Source organism: Sphaerodactylus townsendi, linkage group LG08 (genome assembly GCF_021028975.2).
Source record: "Sphaerodactylus townsendi isolate TG3544 linkage group LG08, MPM_Stown_v2.3, whole genome shotgun sequence".
NCBI lineage: Eukaryota > Metazoa > Chordata > Lepidosauria > Squamata > Sphaerodactylidae > Sphaerodactylus > Sphaerodactylus townsendi.
Window position 1 is genome coordinate 36843380 of NC_059432.1, and position 19542 is coordinate 36862921.

At 42.0% G+C, this 19542-nt stretch overlaps 1 protein-coding gene across 1 annotated transcript in view; it reads right to left on the reverse strand.

Annotated features, from left to right (window-relative positions):
- Positions 1-5603: 5603 nt before the first annotated feature.
- Positions 5604-19542, reverse strand: part of LOC125438311 — a 32720-nt gene continuing 18781 nt past the window's right edge. Inside the window, exons 3-12 of the mRNA XM_048506668.1 lie at positions 18067-18142; positions 16168-16299; positions 15459-15582; positions 14146-14206; positions 14009-14055; positions 12508-12583; positions 10803-10901; positions 9173-10006; positions 7738-7833; positions 5604-6315 (exon numbers count right to left, since the gene is read on the reverse strand). Coding sequence (XP_048362625.1) covers positions 6009-6315; positions 7738-7833; positions 9173-10006; positions 10803-10901; positions 12508-12583; positions 14009-14055; positions 14146-14206; positions 15459-15582; positions 16168-16299; positions 18067-18142 — 1852 coding nt within the window. The 3' untranslated portion in view covers positions 5604-6008. The remainder of the gene's footprint in view (positions 6316-7737; positions 7834-9172; positions 10007-10802; positions 10902-12507; positions 12584-14008; positions 14056-14145; positions 14207-15458; positions 15583-16167; positions 16300-18066; positions 18143-19542) is intronic.

Here is a 19542-nt window from a genome sequence, read left to right on the forward strand (position 1 = left end):
TTCCCTAAAACTGATTATGTTAAATGCATCTCTTGTAGATGAATGTTGTACTCACTGAGTTCATATACTCCCACAAAGCATCATTTTCTTCTCCAGCTTCAACAAACAATAGCTTTTGGAAAGAGCCAGATTAGATATGACACTGGACCCTTCTGTTCAGCATTACAGGTCAATTCTTATCTTCGCTGATGGAAACAAGTGCTTGTTTATACTTGGCGTATCTAGGCTACATGGACAAGCTTTCTATGCTTTTCTTTCATGGGTAGCCCTTTCATGGGAAAAGCACGTATTGGTGCTACTTCTCTGCCCATGAAAAACTTGTGTATTGCCATAGATATGATTCTTAGGGTGTGCACAATATATGTTAACAATAGTGACTCAGCAAGCTCAATAAAATCATGAATGGTAGAGTATCAGATCTGAGTCACCCGGGATTAAATTCCCAGCCTTTCATGGAAGTTAATTTTGGGTCTAGCCTCTCAGCTCAACGTACCCCAGGGTTGTTGAGAAACTGAAGTAGAGGGGAGAAGAACAACGCAAGCCACTGTAAGGCTCTGCTTGTCCTAGCCCACTGCTTGCCCTTTCATGATGACTTTTCCTACTGCAAGTTATCAGGACACACAGATGGTTTTCATTTTTCCCTTTCCACATCAGAATACTTCCCACTTAGAAAAGGTGTAACGTTTGAAATGGAATGTATTTATTAAAACAGCAGTCATGTTGCTGCACAAACTAGTTCATAAATTCATACAGTTACCGGTAATTGGCTGTTATATATTTATAAAGACAAAATGAGCAACTTTTCGCCATTAGCTGTAAGCTTTTTGCAAGTATGATTTATTTCAGTACAAGTTATCCTTAGACATCTCTATTTCATAGAAATAAAATAATTGGAAAATTTTCCATTTTTCCATTATGGTTTCAGTATCACACATGGCCACTTTTCCTATAAGTATGACATTAAATACATTTCCCCCCCGCATATAACAAATCATAAAATGTTGAAGTCCACATACCCACCTACAGGTTGTGTTAAGAGATATAGAAACATAAATCATGGAACGTATCTTCCTTGACAAAAGCAATGTACTGGTCATGCAATTTGTTTCGTTCTAAGTTTATCATCACATTCCAGAATAGATGTTGTTTTGCAATCCCCACTTTCCCAATCAATAGGAAGTTCCAGGGCAGAAACTTCCATTTTCCTCATAGGGAGAGAAAATATTGTACACTAATTTAATATTTGTTTTTGTACAACAAAACACCCAGGTACACAATGTAAATGTTTAATGTAATTAAAGCATTATCAGTGGGGTATCCTAACATATAATTCACTAAGGGATAGAATGTTGAACCCACATCCAATGGGATCACTGGACTCACAAAGTTGGAAGTGTATCCCTCACATTCCAACCACTGGCCCCGGCAGAAACTCCCTCATTCCTCCACCTGCTGGGCACTTTTCTCCCCCACCCCGTCTAGAGCCTATTTTTTTGCCTCTTAAAATGGGCTTTTACAACTAGTTTACTATAAGCTATTTTCTTGTTTTATTTAGTGAATTGTGGCATTATAAGGCATCAAGGGTGGTCGATGATTTTGAATTATTTTTCTCTTCTGAATTATTTTCTCTTCTCTACAATGTCAAAAAAGGGAAATGTAAATGCTAAAAGCTGGCGTCACTGCCCAGAATGTTTCTCCATGGACTATATACTGTTTGGGCTTGATTATCTAGGCAAGGAGTGTCCAACTCTGGCGCCCCAGATGTTCATGGACTATGATTCCCATCAGCCCCTGCCAGCATGCTCTAGGCAGTTCTTGTTTGTGCACTTTAAATCATAAATCGGATAAAACCCCACAGTTTGTGTAGCTTGTAGCTGAAGATTAAAGGAAAGCTGTATTTAGCCTTAAGCACCTGTATAGGTTTACCAGGTCACATGTGTGTCATTTTACAGCTTTGCATTAGGGAATGATCTTACAGCAGTGTTTTTTCCCTATGTTGTTACTCCTCCCTGCCCTCATATCCAGGGCAGTTGGCATCTATTTGGGCTGATGGGTGGGCAGTGCTGGATTTACCTATAGGCTCGGCAGTCTGAAGCGTAGGGACTGAAAATCTAAGGGACTTCAGGCCAAGGTGTATAACAGTATGGACACTGTCCTAGGCCTTTCTTGCACATGCTGTCATCACTCAATGTCGTCCCTAAACAACCTTTCAGTAATTTTCCTTGCGCTGTGTTTCAAAATAATACTGTAAAACTTTTCATTTTCCTAAAAATTCCTGCTTATTCCACAAAACGTTTTCCACAAAGCTGTATTAGAGCAGAGTTTTTCACAGTGTTAATGTTAAAATTTATGCCTTCTTTTTCAATTGTTACTGAATTTAACAGTAACATCTTATGTCCTTTGGACTAGGAAGAAGGCTCTGGCTAGCCACCAGTAGGATACCTTCAGAAGGGTGTGAAGAAGTGCCGTGGGTTCATGCATATACTAACCTCACATTTGCAGTATTCCTGTGCATTAACCTAGGTCCTAGGACATGATTTCTGGGGTCTGCAACCTGCAAGCAGAGGTGTCATCTTGATGGCAAAGGGTTGTGGTTGTGAGGCATGCACTTGTTGTCTTGGACAATCAGTAAGGACCCAAATGACTCTGGTCAGTGGCATATGGCCCGAAGGACAGGGGATACTCTCTGTCTCCAGGCGCCACTAATCTGATCACGTGGACGGCGCAAAATCGCCCCTCCAAGTAACCAGGAAGACGGCAAGGCAGCAGAATGTCCTGCTGCCTCGTCGTCTGCCCTAACCCTAACCCCACCCATGTCATCATCAACGTGGGTAAGGCCAAGGAAACCTAAGGACACCGCCCCTCAAGCCTCGCCCCCCTGGCTCCCGGCTGGCAACTGGCAATTCCTTCTGCCCTCCCCTTTGGGGAGAGCAGAAGCAACTGAGGCTCTGTCCTTGCCTCCTTTGCTTTTAAAAGCACAGAGGTGGGGCTGGGGGGCAGGGCCATGACCCTGAAGGGCAGAGCCCTGGGCCCATGCTTATAAAAGCAAAGGAGCCGAGGATGGAGCCTCAGTTGCTTCTGGCCCCATCCCAAGCCCCGCCCCCCTGAGCGTAGCGGGGGGGCACTCGGAGAACGGCTGTCTCTGAGCGCCCTTTTCCCACCATACTCCTCTGGCTCTGGTTTATTTTCTTGTGGCATACCAAGGCTCTAGCCCTGTTCAGAAGTCACAGTGAATACACATACAGTGCATACTGAATAATTTTCATCTTATATCCAACACATGTACAGCTGTACTTCTGACTGAAGCCCCACATAAATCAGGTACTGATCCCTGGTTTCATCTGTAAAGCGAACAGGTGTTTAGCTTTTTCTTACAGTTAAGTGCACATGAGTTCACTGTAACTTCTGAACACGGATTCTTTGAACTGCTATTAGATAGCAAAGTCTAGGAGTCCATGATGCTTTGATAAACAGTTACAGTTCTGATCTATAAATGTGAAAGCCTGGGAAGCACAGAAGAAATACCATGACATTTTTTTTTCAAAATTAGTGAAATGCTTTCTAGGGTTGCCAGCTGCCAGGAGGGGGAAAAATGCCTATTCTTTTAGTAATAGCTTAATAGCTTCAAAATTACTGGAAGTTTTACATCTATGTTCTGATCCTGCCAGTTTTGCCAACCTCTGGCTGGCCATCATAATTAGCAAGCTGGTTATGCCCAGGAGTCAAACCTTTAGAACTCTGAGTCCCTGCCAGAGGTTTATGAACATGTGCCCCTGAGCTCTTGGCTCAATGTTTCTGCTTAACTGGTTTAGTGCTCTGCAGTGAGTGCTCCATTGCACTTTCCTGATACTTCTGTTCCTCCCTTGCAAATGCTGGACATACCAGTGCTGGCTTGTATATCATGTTGCATAGCTCCTACTGTGGATGCTGCTATGGTTCCTGTTTTGCCCCCCAAGTGAATCTGTTTTTTGGTGCCCTGTACTTGGCTAGGACAGAGTGAGGGAGACACAAGCCAGGTTTAACAGTTCAATAGGTTTATCACTTAAGAGAATTAAGACCCTAACTCCTCCCTTGGGTCTGTCTAAATCAGAGTACTTGCTTGTCTTGAGCAGATTTGAAGCTGTAGTGTAGACTGTGTCTTCTCTTGGCTGCTTTCAAGAAAGTCCACTGTGTCTTGCTTCCTTTCAGTCTTTCAGTCCTTTTCTGGTTCTAATTGCTGTTAACCTTAACTTGTGCTCTATGGACCACCATATACATCACAAATATTCCAGTCACCAGCTACTCTTGGCACCTCGCTCTGACTGACTGGCAAGAGCTAAAACAGGGAATTGTTGGGTAAAGAGGGAAACTGCCTATTGGGAAATGTCTTAAAGAGACAGGGGCTAACTGAAATTTCCTCTCTTAGAAGACTTTACAATGAACTAAAACCATACTATGGGGAAACTGAAGCTTAATGGGGAAATAACAAAAGCCTCTGTGGGGGCATTACAATTCCAAACGCTCTCAGCTATAGCTTTCTCTCTATTTGTGTTTTATTTGCCCATTCTCTCTCTTGGCTTATATTTCTTGGCTTTGACTTCTTGTTGGTAAAGTGATAGGGACCCCAGACAAGAAGGGATAGACCTAAATCTAGGGTGGGGGGAATTTTTAATATCTGTTTCTGTTTTTCCCCTGATTGCATCCTATTTAGTTGATCTCATAGAACTGAGAGCAAGCCTCTGAGAACTGAGCCATTGCTTAGCTTCAGAGGCTCATCTCTCCAGCTGCCTAGCCACAGCCTATACAGTTTCATGAAAGCTGAAGAAGAATAAGAGTTTGGATTGATACCCGGCCATTCTCTCCTGTAAGAAGTCTCAAAGCAGCTTACACATTCCTTCCCTTCCTCTCCCCTCAACAGACACCTTGTGAGGTAGGTGGGGCTGAGAGAGTTTTGAAGGTCATCCAGCAGGCTTCATGCGTAGGAGCAGGGAAACAAATCCAGTTCAGCAGATAATAGTCCACTGCTCATGTAGAGGAGTGGGGAATCAAACATGTAAAGGAGTGAGGAGCCAAATACGGAGTGGGGAACCAAACACGGTTCTCCAGATCAGTGACCACCACTCTTAACCTCGAGACCACACTGTGGAGGGACAGAAGTTAGAGCTGGAGTCCAGAGAACTTGTGTTTATAAATATGCCAGCTGCGTTGACATTGTTGATGTAGCTGATGGGAACTGAGCAGCAGCTACAGGCAGAGAAGTGAGAGCAGTTGGCACAGTTGCTGCAGATATGATGCTTATAACTTTTAAGTGTGTTTTTAAATTGTTGCTTGTCATGCTTTTGGATGCTAGTCCTTCCAGTTCCATGCTGCATAATTGAAAAATCCTTCAAAAAGGATTTGATCAGAGGCCATGGTGGGACAATGACAATGAATGTACAATACCAACAAGTGCATCATATAAAGAAAGGACTTTAAAACCCAAACGGAAACGTCTTATTCAAATGGATGAATAGAAAAGCCTTCAAACATCATTTTCCAAATGTGATCGATTCTACTTTGAAACAATGATTGCCCCCATGTTTGAGAGGAAGAAATAGTAAGAAATGCAAATTGCCAGAATCAAATAAATTTGTCCAGTTACCAGAACTACTTATTTTTATTGTCATATTTATGGTAAATCCTATATATCAAAGAGATAGTCTGCTAAAAGCAGTAGTGAAATTGCTTATTACAAGTTTTTAAACTGGAACAATCATATGGATTTCAAAATAAGAGAAAGGAACAGAACTTCTATGGCGTCTTATGCTACGGTCCTCCAATTTTACTAAAAGTATCCACATTTAATTTCAGATTATGTTAAACGTTTGTATCCACGTATACCTAACAAATGAACACCCTATTTAGATGTAAAAAACCAAACATTTGCTGGAGCTAGTCTCACTAGGCTTTTCTACTTAGTGAAAAAGTTTTGGTCCACACACAAGAGGAAACAGGTGAGGCAGGCATGCAAACACTTTCTTGGTTCAATTCTAAATATAATGTTCTCTTGAAGGTAAATTATAATGTGGTCGATCTTCCTCTTCAGATGCATACTCTAAAGGCAAACCATAATTGTAATCAATTGTTACAACTGGTAACCTTTTCCCTTGATCATTTTCCGTTGAAGTTTCTTGTGGAGCTTCTCTTCCATAGTCCGCTGGAACTGAACGAACTTTCTGGTGTGCAGATGAAAGGCGGGGCATTGGCTGTGGGGGATATGGTATAAATCTACTTTTCCCTCTTTTGTTATTTCCATTTGAAAGGCGGATTCTCCTGAAATCTTTAGGACAACTATCCCTGTAACATGAAAAACAAACAAACTGCAAATTCATATATAGGTTGGTAACACAGGAAGAAAATAAGTTGACCTTTATTATTTCTTTTCATAACTATTTTGTGCAATTTCGGAAGAAGCTAGTTAGATTAAGTTTCTCCAAATGATGTATATTTTGGGGATTGTGAGCCAGTGCCATTAAAAGGGAATTTAGCAGGAAAAGTTAATTTTTTCTTCATCAGGAGAGCCATGTCTTAGTTTCAACACATTTAACAGAGAAAAGATTACCAATGTTGACTCTGGTGGATGTGTGCAGACAGCTCAGCCTCCAATCATGCAGGGATTTCTCTGAACCTGGATTTCTCATATCTGAAAAGGGGCAATCCTGATCTGCACATGCAATATTTCTCTTCATGGAAGAGAGCAGGAAGCCTTGTGCACACTGAGTCTGCTGTGTATATTAGCCCCGGTACAGAATTTTGTGGGCTGTAAACTAATTATGAGCAGCCATTGTAAATGTCGCAGCAAAAATAGCTAATGCGATCTCAGGCTGCATCAACAGAGGCACAACGTCCAAATCGCATGATGTCAGTCATAATCCCACTGTATATCACATTGGTCAGGTCGCATCCTGGAGTACAATGTGCCATTCTGGAGGCCTCACTTCAAAAAGAATGTGGGCAAAATGGAGTGGGTACAGAAGAGAGCAACAAGAATGATCAGGGGCTTGGAGACCAAGCCCTATGAGAAAAGGCCGATGCTTGGAAATGTTTAGTCTGGAGAAGAGGAGATAAAGAGGGGACATGATTACTTTGAAAGGCTGACACTTAGTGGCGGGTAGGGAGTTGTTCCTATTGGTAGAAAGGGATACGACTCGCAATAATGGGTTTAAATTACAGGCAGAAAGGTACTGACCAGATGTTAGGATTTTTTTTCACAATACGAGTAGTTCAGCAGTAAATGCTTATGGAGGTGGTGAGCTCTCCCGCATTGGCAGTCTTCAAGCCATGGTTGGACAAACACTTGTCAGAGATTCTTTAGGCTGATCCTGCATTAAGTGGGGGTGGGGTGGGTGGGTTGGACCAGATGGCCTGCCTCTTCCAACTCTATGATTCTATGAACTCCATTGGACTTAGAAAAGTGTTTCTATGCTCAAGATAGCACTGTAAACTAGATACAGATATATCTTTTAGGTACAGATAAGGTGGGAGGAAGGAATTTGCTTTTCAACAAGAAACTGAGGCAGAGGAGAAGAAAGAAATGATTCTGCAAGGCTGACTTCCCAAGACAGGGCTAACTGATCTTTTCACAAGGATTATTTATTTTGTCCACAGGACTGCCTTCTGGCAAAAGAGAAAGCAGCAGGAGCATGTGTTGACTATTTGTCTGCCATTTACTGAGAAAGAATCAGTGACATGCTGCATGTAGTTGTATAAAAACTTTACCTGTAATTTCTGTTGTAATCTTCTTTATCAGAGACATAATCTCTGCAAAATAAGGAAGTATCTGGGAAATGCTCACGAGGAGGCAGAGACTGACATCTAAAAAGTACAAAACAAATAGAATACATATTAGTCTAAAGTTAAAAAAAAAGGCCTGGGTGTAAAAGAAATAATGTACTCTGTAAAAAATAATTTATCATATGAAAATGATCCCGTCTAAACATTACTGGTTTGCTAAAATGTGTTTAAAGCAAAATTGCAAATAGTTATTTACTACCATTGAATTTTGATTCCATTAAAATACTGACATGATTATAATTCATCATTCTATAAACATGACAAACTATTATAATTTGCTAATGAGATAAACTCATGGCCATAAACAATTCTGTGACAGTATTTCAGACTCCTCAGACAACGCAACTCCACCAGTAAACAGACATGGATGAAAACTTAATACTTTGGATCCAGGTCTACTTCTAATTGTAGAAGGGACTGCTGTGTCCCAGATTCCCCCAGATTCCTCCCTCTAGTAGCAATCTTCCAATCAATATCTCATGTAATACCTGAGGACCCCTCAAGGGCCTAATGAGAGTGGGGCAAGCCAGAACGCTTGCCCCAGACACCAGTTGACTGGGGGATCCTGGCTATCCCTGTTGCAGTCATGCAGCCACCGCATGAAGGCTGCTTTAATTTAGTGTGAGGTGAGCAGCTAGGAAGAGACTGGGAGAAGGAACAAGGCCAGAGAGGGAGGGCCTGCCTTGACTTTGTCCCCGCCCCCAGTCTCACTGTGCTCCACTTATGCTTGCCTTGCACTAAAATGGTAGGAAATTAAAGCAGACTTTGAGCTTCAGAAGTGTCCGGGGGGAGGGGGATGTGGGACACTTTTCTTCCCCTCTCCACTACCATGGCCACCTCCACCACCCACAGGCAGCTTAAATTTGGTGGAAGTGGCCAGGAAGAGACTGGGGGCAAGGACAAGGCCAGGGAGGGGGTGCCCTCCCTGTCCCTCCCTCCTCTCAACCACTTGCCTCGATGTGCCCTGGCTTCACTCCTCCCCCCGACCCCGACTTAGCTAAAAGGACTTGTCTTGGCTGCTGAGGGATCCTCAAGTGTCAAGCCAGGTCTTTTTAGTTAACTTTCCCCCTAGACTCCACTGCTCCAGGAAGGGCTGTGGAGACTTTGCTGGGCCAGCAGAATCTGGGGAGGTGCCATTTTAGGTAGTTTAGACCCCTGAATTAGAACTGGCTTTGTGGAAAAGATGCAAAATTCTAGGAAAGTGGAAAGAGGGAGGCAACAATATTCTGATGCATGAGGAAAGTTCTGCTTCTGCTATCCTGGATCCAACTCAAGACCTACAACAACCTGTTTTTCAGTTACGATAGTGAACAGCAACTGCGTTCAAAGGTAGGAATATTTTGTTTACAGTTCTTCTCACCTTTCTAAACATCCTTCATATGACACCTCATCACAAGATGAATGGTCATTAAATGGTCTCATCCCTTGTTCAGGTCTACTGTCTACAAAATCTTTCAGTTGTGCAGGCTCACTGAAATCCTCATAGAACTGACGATCATGAAAAGGCCTGCATCTCGATTCAGATTCTCTGTCGTTAAAACCTTCTAATGCCATCTCTCGTCGTCCTTCATTATCACGCTGGCGGTCAGGGAAAGGTCTCAGTCTTCGTCCACGGCCTCTGTTAACAAACTCGAAATCTCCCACAGGTGGCTGCACATCATCGTGAGGGGGATGGTCATGGAAAGGTCTCATACGTTGCCCACGTCCCATGTGGAGGAAAGGCATACGTGGTTGAAATTCATCATTCGACTGTTGGTCATAAAATGGTCTTCGTCTCTGTCCACACCCCCTACCAAGCCGCATATCTGTAGGCATATCACTGTCAGGAAAATGTCTCTGCCTCTTTCCAGGGCCCATACTAACAAGGTCCCCTCGTGGTGTACCTTCTGGAAGGTTATCATAAAACTGATGATCATGAAAAGATCTTTGCCACTGTTCCGAGTCCCTGATGGCAAAGTCTAAATCTTCCTGATGCATTTCTTCTTGATAGTCATCATAAAACTGAGATTCAGGAAAACGCCTTTCCCTTATTTGCATTAGTGGCTGCAAATCTTCTTGAAACTGGAGGTCATGATATGGTTTTCGTCGTTGTCCAGGACCCTTGTTAATAAAATCAAATTCTCTCAATTGTATCTGCCCTGGTAAGTCATCTTGGGGGTGACAATCTTCATAAACTCTTAATCTTCTTTCAGGCCTGTTCAGAAAATGAAAGGTTCTCTTGTTAAGAAAACAAAATTGCAAAACTAACAAAGCATTAACATGCAATGCTTTAAAAGTCTTTTAGATTTTAAATTCAATTTAATGGCATTCACCAAGCGAATATTTTTTTTGTTATTTGTTATTTTGTTATTTTTGTTATTAAGTCGTATTCAGACATAACTAAAAATGGTTTCATTGGTACAAGAATGAGCTGCAGAAGCATTATGGAGCTCTGACCAACAAAAGCTTTTGCTTAAATAAATGGTGTCAGTTTTTAAGGCATTACTGGACTTTAGTTTTCCTCAGACGTGCATTTCCTTTCCCTTTCCTACCCAGAACAAAAGACAAGTTTGTCCTTTTATCTGAACATGAAGCTCTAGTTTATTCCTAGCCTAGAAGCCAGGCTTTCAAATAACAGTTTAATTCTATTTTGGCATCCAGGTTTATAGGCAAGAAACAAATCACATGCCACCTGGACAATGGTTTGTTCTGGTTCAGGACATTTTCAGTATTGAAGCTGCCTGTGAAAGGAAGGGCAGGAGAGAACAGAAGAGTAGAAGCAAGCAAGGCTGAGGACTTCGGAGACTTTAAAAAATAACAACAGTAGTTTGTTCATTACATTTAAATACAGTATTAAATGTTAAATATTGTATTAAATGTGTCCCAAAACATTATTTTCATTTAATTTAAGTCTTTATTTTGTGCACTGAAAATTGAACATCATCATCTTAGCACGCATCTTTTTCTTACACACTTTTCATTTAAAAAAAAAGAAATTTCTACAAAATTACCTTGGAAATTCTTCACTTGGAAATCTACCAGTAGGTTCATCCATTTCTCTTGGTAGTGGTATTTCTGTATCGACATCCCATACGTTCATTCCAAGATTGCTAGGAATATTTTTAAAAGAATATAAGAAAAACTTTGCTTTTACTGCTGTTTTAAAAAGTGACAGTGAAGAAAAGGGGAGGTGTTTCTGTGTTAGTTCCATACTGGTGCATGTTATACTAGTTTCAAATATCTGATTCATGCAATGTTTTTATGAATGAATGGTCAGTTTGCTCCAGCTGAGTGTCTGAGACTCCAATTCTCACTGGAATTCACTGATATGTGAACTGATTGCTTATCAATAAGAGAATTATACCTATACACATTCAGAAGTAAGCAAAGTGCATGATTTGCTATACTCATGTGTGAAAGTCAGGGTCTGAAATTACATTGAAACAGAAGTAGCGTGATGTAAAACTTGATCAGTGTAGTCTCTACCCCTGACCTTCTATCTGACAGCCTCCTTCCGCACATGCAGAATAATGCACTTTCAATCCACTTTCACAATTGTTTGCAAGTGGATTTTCTTATTCTGCACAGTAAAGTCCAGCTGCAAAGTGCATTGAAAGTGGATTGAAAGTGCATTATTCTGCATGTGCGGAAGGGGCCAAACTTAACCCAAGTGGCTTTTGAATGCAGCAAGTTCAGCACCCCTGAGGAAAACAGGAAAAGATCAGTAACGTTTATTTCCCCCCAGGGATAATGGAATAAGATGGTTCAGAAAAAAGGACAGTCTTGCTGAGCCCATTCAATTATAAGGTTACAATTGATAAGTTAGGATTGCAGACAGCAATTAACAGACATGTTTTCCCCAGAAACTAGACTAAGACACCACAGTCTCCTTGCAAAGGACTTCTTTCAGCCCACTCCTCTAGAGGCAAAATGCTGTCTCTACCCCTTTAGAACTTTTGCCTGTCCTTGCTCAAAAGGCAGACTTTGAGACTTTTAAAGTCTTCTGAGACAGGACCTCGCCAAACTACGACTTTGGAGAAACAGCCCTGTCTAACTAGAAACGGAGAGTCTCCACTTTCTCATACTTCCTCCTTCACATCTGGCTCCTGAAGTCCTTCCAGGGATATTGATTTGCTGCTGGCTGATTTGCTCACAAACTAAATATGACTAAAAGGGATTGGTATTTCTTTACCCACCAAGAAATGGCAAAACCTTTGCCCAACCGTCAGGCCTCCATATCCAAAGTCTAAAGAAATACCGTATAAACTCGGGTATAAGCCAAGGCACCTAATTTTACTACCAAAACCTGGGGAAACATATTGACTCGCCTATAAACTGAAGGTGGGAAGCTGGGAGGCAGAGGGAGCTCCTTATTTGGGCAGTGACTCCCCCTGATGTCATTGCCCAAATAAGGAGCTTCCTCTGCCTCCCGGCTAGGTTTGAGGAAGCCCAGCCAGCCAGGGTTCCCCTTCACCCTCCCAGGAGGGCAGCAACAAGTGGCTTGTGAAGACGCAGGGAGGTCGTCCCGACCATGCCCCCAGCCTCGGCAGATGCCTGAAGAGCCGGCTGGTAAGCAGGACTCGTGTATAAGCCGAGGGGGGATTTTTCTGACTTAAAACAGGGCTGAAAAACTCGGCTTATACGCGAGTATATATGGTAAGCCCTAGATTTGTATAGAACTTGAAACACCCTTCATAATTAAAAAAGGCCACTTACCTTCTCATTGGTTGGGTTTTGAGATCTGTCAGATATACCTGACCATCCATATGGTGACCACGAGCCTCCCCAAAAGCTAAACAGATTTTGAGAATGTCAGTATATGTGAAATATAGTTTTAGAAAATTGGGGTGGAGAACTGCTAATGGTGTCTTCACTTACGCTGTCAGCAAGATGGCATTTGTCACTTTTTATTTTTTTTAAAATCCTAGTGTACCTTGTATAGTGGATTGATATATTTACTGGTATATCTAGGGTTGGGCAAGCCAGGCCATGTACTGTGGCTGTTACTTGCCGGACAGTGCCCTGGGTACCCCTTTGCAAGGGAGGAAGCCACCATGCCTCCTCCTCAAGCTGTGCCCCACCAGCTTCTGCCTCCCACTGCTGCTTGGAGAGCTATTCTATCAGCTATAAAGAAGAACTGGTAGACCTGACCTTTGATGACCAGGTCTACCTATTGCTTTCATTTACAGGTAGATCGGCTCTCTGGAGAGCTAGTCTACCAAGATAGGGAAGACATGTCAATTTCTGGGGGGGGGGGGGGGCACAATTTCAGTGCTTCATACTGTGTTTCCCCGAAAATAAGCCCTATCATGATTTTTCAAGATGTTTGGAGGATGCTTAAAAATACCGGTAAACCCTACCTGTAGTTACAGATCAGGATGGTGTGATCCAGCATGGTGCTCCTTGCCAATGAGGATGCAGCTTGCATCACATGTGAGGGGGAAGCAACGGGGCTGCCAAGAGCCTGCCTTAATGAATTGTGAAGATACCGTATTTCCCCTAAAATAAGCCCTACCCCGAAAATAAGCCCTAATGCATCTTTTGGTGCAAAAATTAATATAAGACCCTGTCTTATTTTCGGGGAAACATGGTAGCTGCTGCTATAAAGATCATACTTTAAATCTCATTCAGTTTTTTGTCAATGTATTTCAGGTGTTATGGCATTCAAAGCAAGACCTGACACATTATACTGAGAATGCCTTTTCACTTATGAGAGTTACTTGTTTCCATGAACCTGAACTAATATGTGACACATCTCAAGTACAACAATGTAGTCCAACTTATATGTCAATCGTTATGTGGTTAGGTTTGTAATTGCAAAGTTGTTATGTCTGGGAGCTACCGGCTCACATGAGACCACTCTAATAAGGAAATGTGCTAAAATATGTGGAAAAGATGCTAAAATTGGGTTATCAAAAAACACATGTGCAAGTGACAGACTACACGGCCAGGACCCAACATTTCCCATTTGTTGGAAAGTGCTTCCATAGATGCATGGGCAATTTCTGCTTCTATTAGTAGGCAATTTCTACTTCTATTGTATCCTACTATTCTACTAATATCCAGCAATAGATTTTTGAGTTGTGGGAGGGGCTGCAGGGGTGCTGAAAAAAATTCCAATCTGTGTGTATTCTTCCAGTGGATCCCAGTGGTGGTAATTACTATAAAAATGCAGAGTAGGCAAAACATGAAATCGTGCTTAGTAGTATAGATATACCTTGGATGGCTGTTTCTGGATCCCAGCCTTCAACATCAATCAGGTATCTAAAGAGAAATATACACAGATTTAAATCACCATAATAGAATATGTCATTGTAGTGAAAGAAATACTTTGGTCTTTAATGAAATACTTACCTACATATAAGGTAACCCGTCCTGTTAATTCCATTAGTACAATGTACTCCAATTAGTGTATCTGTTTAAAATCAAAATGTAAATTGAATAATTTTAATAGGCAACTGTTAAGAATGCATCACAAAAATTAACTAAAAGAGGAGGTATATTGACTGTGCCATTCTAAACAGAGGCACACCCTTCTAAGTCAACTGACTTAAATGGACTTAGAAAGGTGTAAGGCTGCTTAGGCTGGAACTGTAAAACATATCTGAAACCCTGGTCCTTGACTCTGTAGATGCGAAAGGGAATGAGCTGGAGGTGAATTGGTTGCTAGCTGTTTTTATACACTGAAATTAATAGTGTTCTCCACTATGTATCTGTTGGTGGTCAACCAAATGCCACCCCAGATAACTTGACCGGCTGTCTAGAGGCCACAGTGAAATGGATGAAGCAGAGCTGGCTGAAGCTAAATCAAACAAAGACAGAGCTCCTGTAACTGGATGAAGGAGGGCCTGGGATTGGGTATTGACCTCTGGCTCTTGATGGTGAGCAATTGATACCCAAGCCATCAGTCAAAAGTCTAGGTGTGGTTCTGGATGCCTCCCTTTCAATGGGAGCCCAGGTCACAATGTAGCTTGACTGGCATTTTTCATCTTCACCAGGCTACTGGTGCCCCATCCATCCTGTCCCAATGCTGCTACAGTGAGTCATGTAATGATCTCCTCCAGACTGGACTACAAAATGGATGGCTCTATGCCAGTGGTTCTCAACCTTCCTAATGCCGCGACCCTTTAATATAGTTCCTCGTGTTGTGGTGACCCCCAACCCTAACATTTATCCATTGTACAGATGGAGAACAATGATGCAGAGAGTCTTAGGCGACCCCTGTGAAAGGGTCATTCAACCCCCAAAGGGGTCCCGACTCCCAGGTTGAGAACCACTGCTCTATGCAGAGCTGCCCTTGGTCTTGATCCAGAAGCTCCAACTGGTCCAAAATGTGGCTGCATGGGTCCTTACAGGAACACCTTGGAGGGCCCATATTCATCCAATGCTTTATCAGCTGCATAGCCTCCAGGTGGAGCATCAGATCCTTTTCAATATTTTAGTTCTTTAAAACCCTTAATGATCTAGGAACAACATATCTGAGAGACCACCTCTCTTGATATGTCTTATAATTGACATTAGTAAGAGAAAATATTAAATCCCATATTCTTGATAAATTCTGAGAACCCTGGATTCATATTAATAGATAAATTGCTATTAATAAAGTATACATTTATATGTAAATACCACGATCAATCTTGAATAAAATTAAAGATGCTGTTCATTACCATTTTCTGCATTTTTCCATAGGAACTTTCTGACGCATTTTTTAAAATGTAGAATAGTAGAATCATCTGGGACCTCAAGTCCAACAGTATACAGTTTCTTATAGTCTACAGTTTTAGGCAAATCCTAGCAATAAAATAGAGAGCAAAATTGCAGCAAATATTACTTATTATATTACTGTACAGCTGTAAGATGAATACTATATTTGAAAACAAGCTAGAGGTTCTCTGGCAGGAGGTGTAACTTGTGCATTTATAGACTCTCAGAGGCTCAAGCAGGCTGATTTCCCTTGCCTTTTTCCTTTTTGGTAAAATTAGGGCATGTGGCTGTTATGGGTTTTCTGGGCTGTTTGGTTGTGGTAATAGTTTTTGCTTCTAACGTTTTCCTGCACTTATGGCTGGCATCTTCAGAAATGTTAACAGAAATGTTAGCATGCTGGCAGGGGATGATGGGAACTGTAGTCCATAACATCTGGAGGTCCACGAGTTTGACACCTGTGCCTTAATGTATGCCACTGAAAATACCTGAAATCTCCCCATCACAACATTAAAGTGGGTCAGCTGATTGCTTCTAATATACCAGTGATATGATAAAGAACAACACCACGCTTCTCTGTTAGCAATGACTGCAAAGCATGTGGAGGACTGGTCTGTTTCTAGATTAGCACTAGAAAGTAGTAGAGAGCATAAATTTATGCAAATATGCATTTACCTTAATATCATAGTATCTTGTTGTATATGTTAAATCAATAATTAAGCCGATCTCCAGATTTTGAGCTTTCACTGCAGCAATCAAATCTTTTGGTGTGAATTTCTGGTTTGGAGACAGTCTCTGATTGATTGCCTATGATGTAGAGAAAAGAGATTATGTAGAGGAAAATATCCCATTTCCATACATGGAAAAATCTTACAAAATTTACAACCTGAAAATAACATTTGAGCATCACAATTACCAGACATTTTTAAAGCATGTTATAGTCTAAAGCATCAGCCCTTTCTAACATAATGTTAAGAGGCTACACAGTTGGTGAACATCCAAGGTACAGTTGCCAAAGTAAAGGGTAATAACATGTTGGTACACCTTGTCACCGCAGCAAAAACAGAGATACTTCTTTTGAGCTTGATTTAATGATATATGGAAGTAAGTGTCCTGCAAGGCAGGCACAATAAACGAAACATTTTGTTTTAATAAATGTAACACAGAAAATGGTCCCAGAATTCCTATCCTTTTTGTCTACCAAGAAGAAGCAGGAACAGAAACCCAGTTGTAAATCAGAACCTCTTCAATTGATCCCAGCTACCCCTCTCCCTCCAGTTAATACCCTGCTTAGAATAACGCCTTCTCCAACAGAATGTGAAATTGTGCCTGGAGTTGACTGTGTGGAAAAAAGCAAAATTCCAGCCTGTCGCCTTGAGCTATAATGGACAGGACCCATGTATCATTACTCAGGAACTGTCAGTGGTTGAGGAAAAGCATTAACTTATCCCCAAGGTTAAGTGGAACCAAAAAACAAGGACATTCTAGTCATAATGAAAGTTTTGGCAGCTGTGCTTGAACATTTTTAGTGAGATATGACTGATGCCCAGTCTTCTACTTAGGAGAGTTCCTCCTCTCTGCACATGTCTGGTGTGCTGACAATGGCATATGGGCAAGCCACTGTTGTCTAGATGACAGATAAGATCTCGGTTCCCTCTGGAATGGATACCACTGCTGATGGTAGAATGGTCCCTGTCAAAACTGAGGGGGGGGGGGGGGCAGAAGAAGCAGCCACTCCCTCTTGCTTATTCAGAACCATACAGGTCCTGTTCTGGAAAAGAATATGGTCCTGCTGGTGGCAGTTGTCTGTATTAAATACATCAAGGGTGGGCTTAAGATTTTTAGCCATCCTTGAGGGAAAACAGGTCCACTGCAAGGTGATGTTGCCTTCAACTGCCATGAGCTGGTCACCATCCCCAGTTCACCACATTCTGTCCCCAGACTTGAATTAGGTCCAGTACAGAGAGAAGAGACACACCCTGTCCTTGCCTGTCTTCTTTGCCTACTGTGACCTTGGTCCAAACGAGGCCCTTTCAACTACTGCTTTATTCTGGTTTTAGTTTTGTTTGCTAATGTGTTAAATGATGTTGATCACTATGGGACAGGTTAATAGCAAGTCAATCAGATTGACAGCCCCATCCATCGTGGGCTGATGGGCAAAGCCAGCGCTGCTCCAGTGGTACCCGGCCCCCTCCAAAGGGCTTTCCCTTGGCACAGGAAGTCCAGAAAAAAAACCCATTTAGAGAACCCCCTCCAGGGGACAGTGGAGATGTCACAAAAAATGTGGCATATTTCTGATGATAGCTCCACCGGTGCACAGTGGCTGGGTGGGCAGTGGAAGCTGATTAAGATCAGCTCTACCCCCTGCACCGTGCCAGTGCTGCTTTTTGCCCCAGCAGACAAGTGGCAGCTTCCAGATCAGGCACTGTGCAGCACCTGCCCACTGGGGTAAGTTACCCCTCGCTGGAACATTTGCCTCCTGTGCTGGCGGGATGGGGATTTTCCCCCGGTCCTGGATTGGGCTGTAAGTCTATATTTTATGTTTCGTAATTAGTAGAAATATCTTATACATACCCCTTTCAAAGGTACTTTGAAAGCAATGAATCGAGTTCCAGGTATAGGCTGTCCAACTGAAGATACATTTCTCCATCTGCAATTTAAAAAATGGTCAAGTTTCATTCAATTTTGAATGTGTTGGAATTATCAGAGTCTTATCGCTATTATGTGTTGCAGAAGACAATAAGGCCCGTTTCCACAGAAATCTAAATACTACAGAAGACTTCCTTAGATGTCAGCATTAATAATCTCTGGATGGAGACTGAATCCAGGTTCGGGGGGTGGGGACAGGATTCTGTCCCACCAACAGATGATTGACTATCAAAACATCATAGTGAAATCACTGGCTTTGGTTTTGTGCAGGAAGTTTTCAGCCCATCATTACTGAACTTCAGAAGCCCATATGTGAAGATCTGCTTGGGTATGTGGTTTCCCAAGCCGCTTCTTTACAATACCAGGTCACATGAATCAGTGTTAACTTATTTGTAAGGCAAACTACAAAAGTAATTCTTAATAAAATATAAAATGAAAGATCTTTTATCAAAATAGTGTTTGTCGTTTCAGAAATTGGCCCTGACACAGAAAATTACGATACCACACAGGGTAACACATACACAGAATAAAGCTATCTACTGCATAAACAATTGCACTACTGCACTATTGGGAAACTGTGGTCAAAAGTACATCCATGTTCCAAATCATATCGGAACTGGTTATTTACTAGCTGTAAAAGATATAAACAATTTGTCCATTGACTGATAAAATAAATAATTTATCCGATCACTGTTATATTCTGTGTGGAAAATAACTTCTGAAATCACCGAACAAGCAGGAAAGATATTAGAATTGGGCCTTCATTTGGAAAACCAGCTTTATTCTTCATTTTGTGCTGCATCAACCATGCCATTCAAAATGGATAAATACATTACTTTAACATTTACAAAAATTTAAAAAGTCTACAGAGTTAATACAAAGAATCCTCTCCTGCACTGACACTCCTCGCAATAACTCAGCCTTTCAAAGGTTGTCTCCCCCCTTCCCCTCCCTTGCATGCACTGGCGTAATGCCCATTGGGCAAGGTGGGCAGCTGCCCAGGGCATCACCTTGTGGGGGGCATCAAAATGCTGGGTTCGTTTTTGGGTATTTTTAGTGGTTTTCCATTTTTGGCCTGTAGGGGGCGCAGTTTTTAGGCTAGCGGCACCAAAATTTCAGCGTATCATCAGGAGACTGTCCTTATGCTACCCCCCAAGTTAGGTGAGGTTTGGTTCAGGGAGCCCAAAGTTATGGACTCCCAAAGGGGGTGCCCCTATCCCCCATTGTTTCCAATGGGAGCTAATAGGAGATGAGGGCTACAATTTTGAGGGTCCATAACTTTGGCCCCCCTGAACCAAACTGCACCAAACCTGGGGGGTATCATTAGGGCAGACTCCTGATGAGACCCTGAAAGTTTTGAGACTGACCTGGGGGGTATCATTAGGGCAGACTCCTGATGAG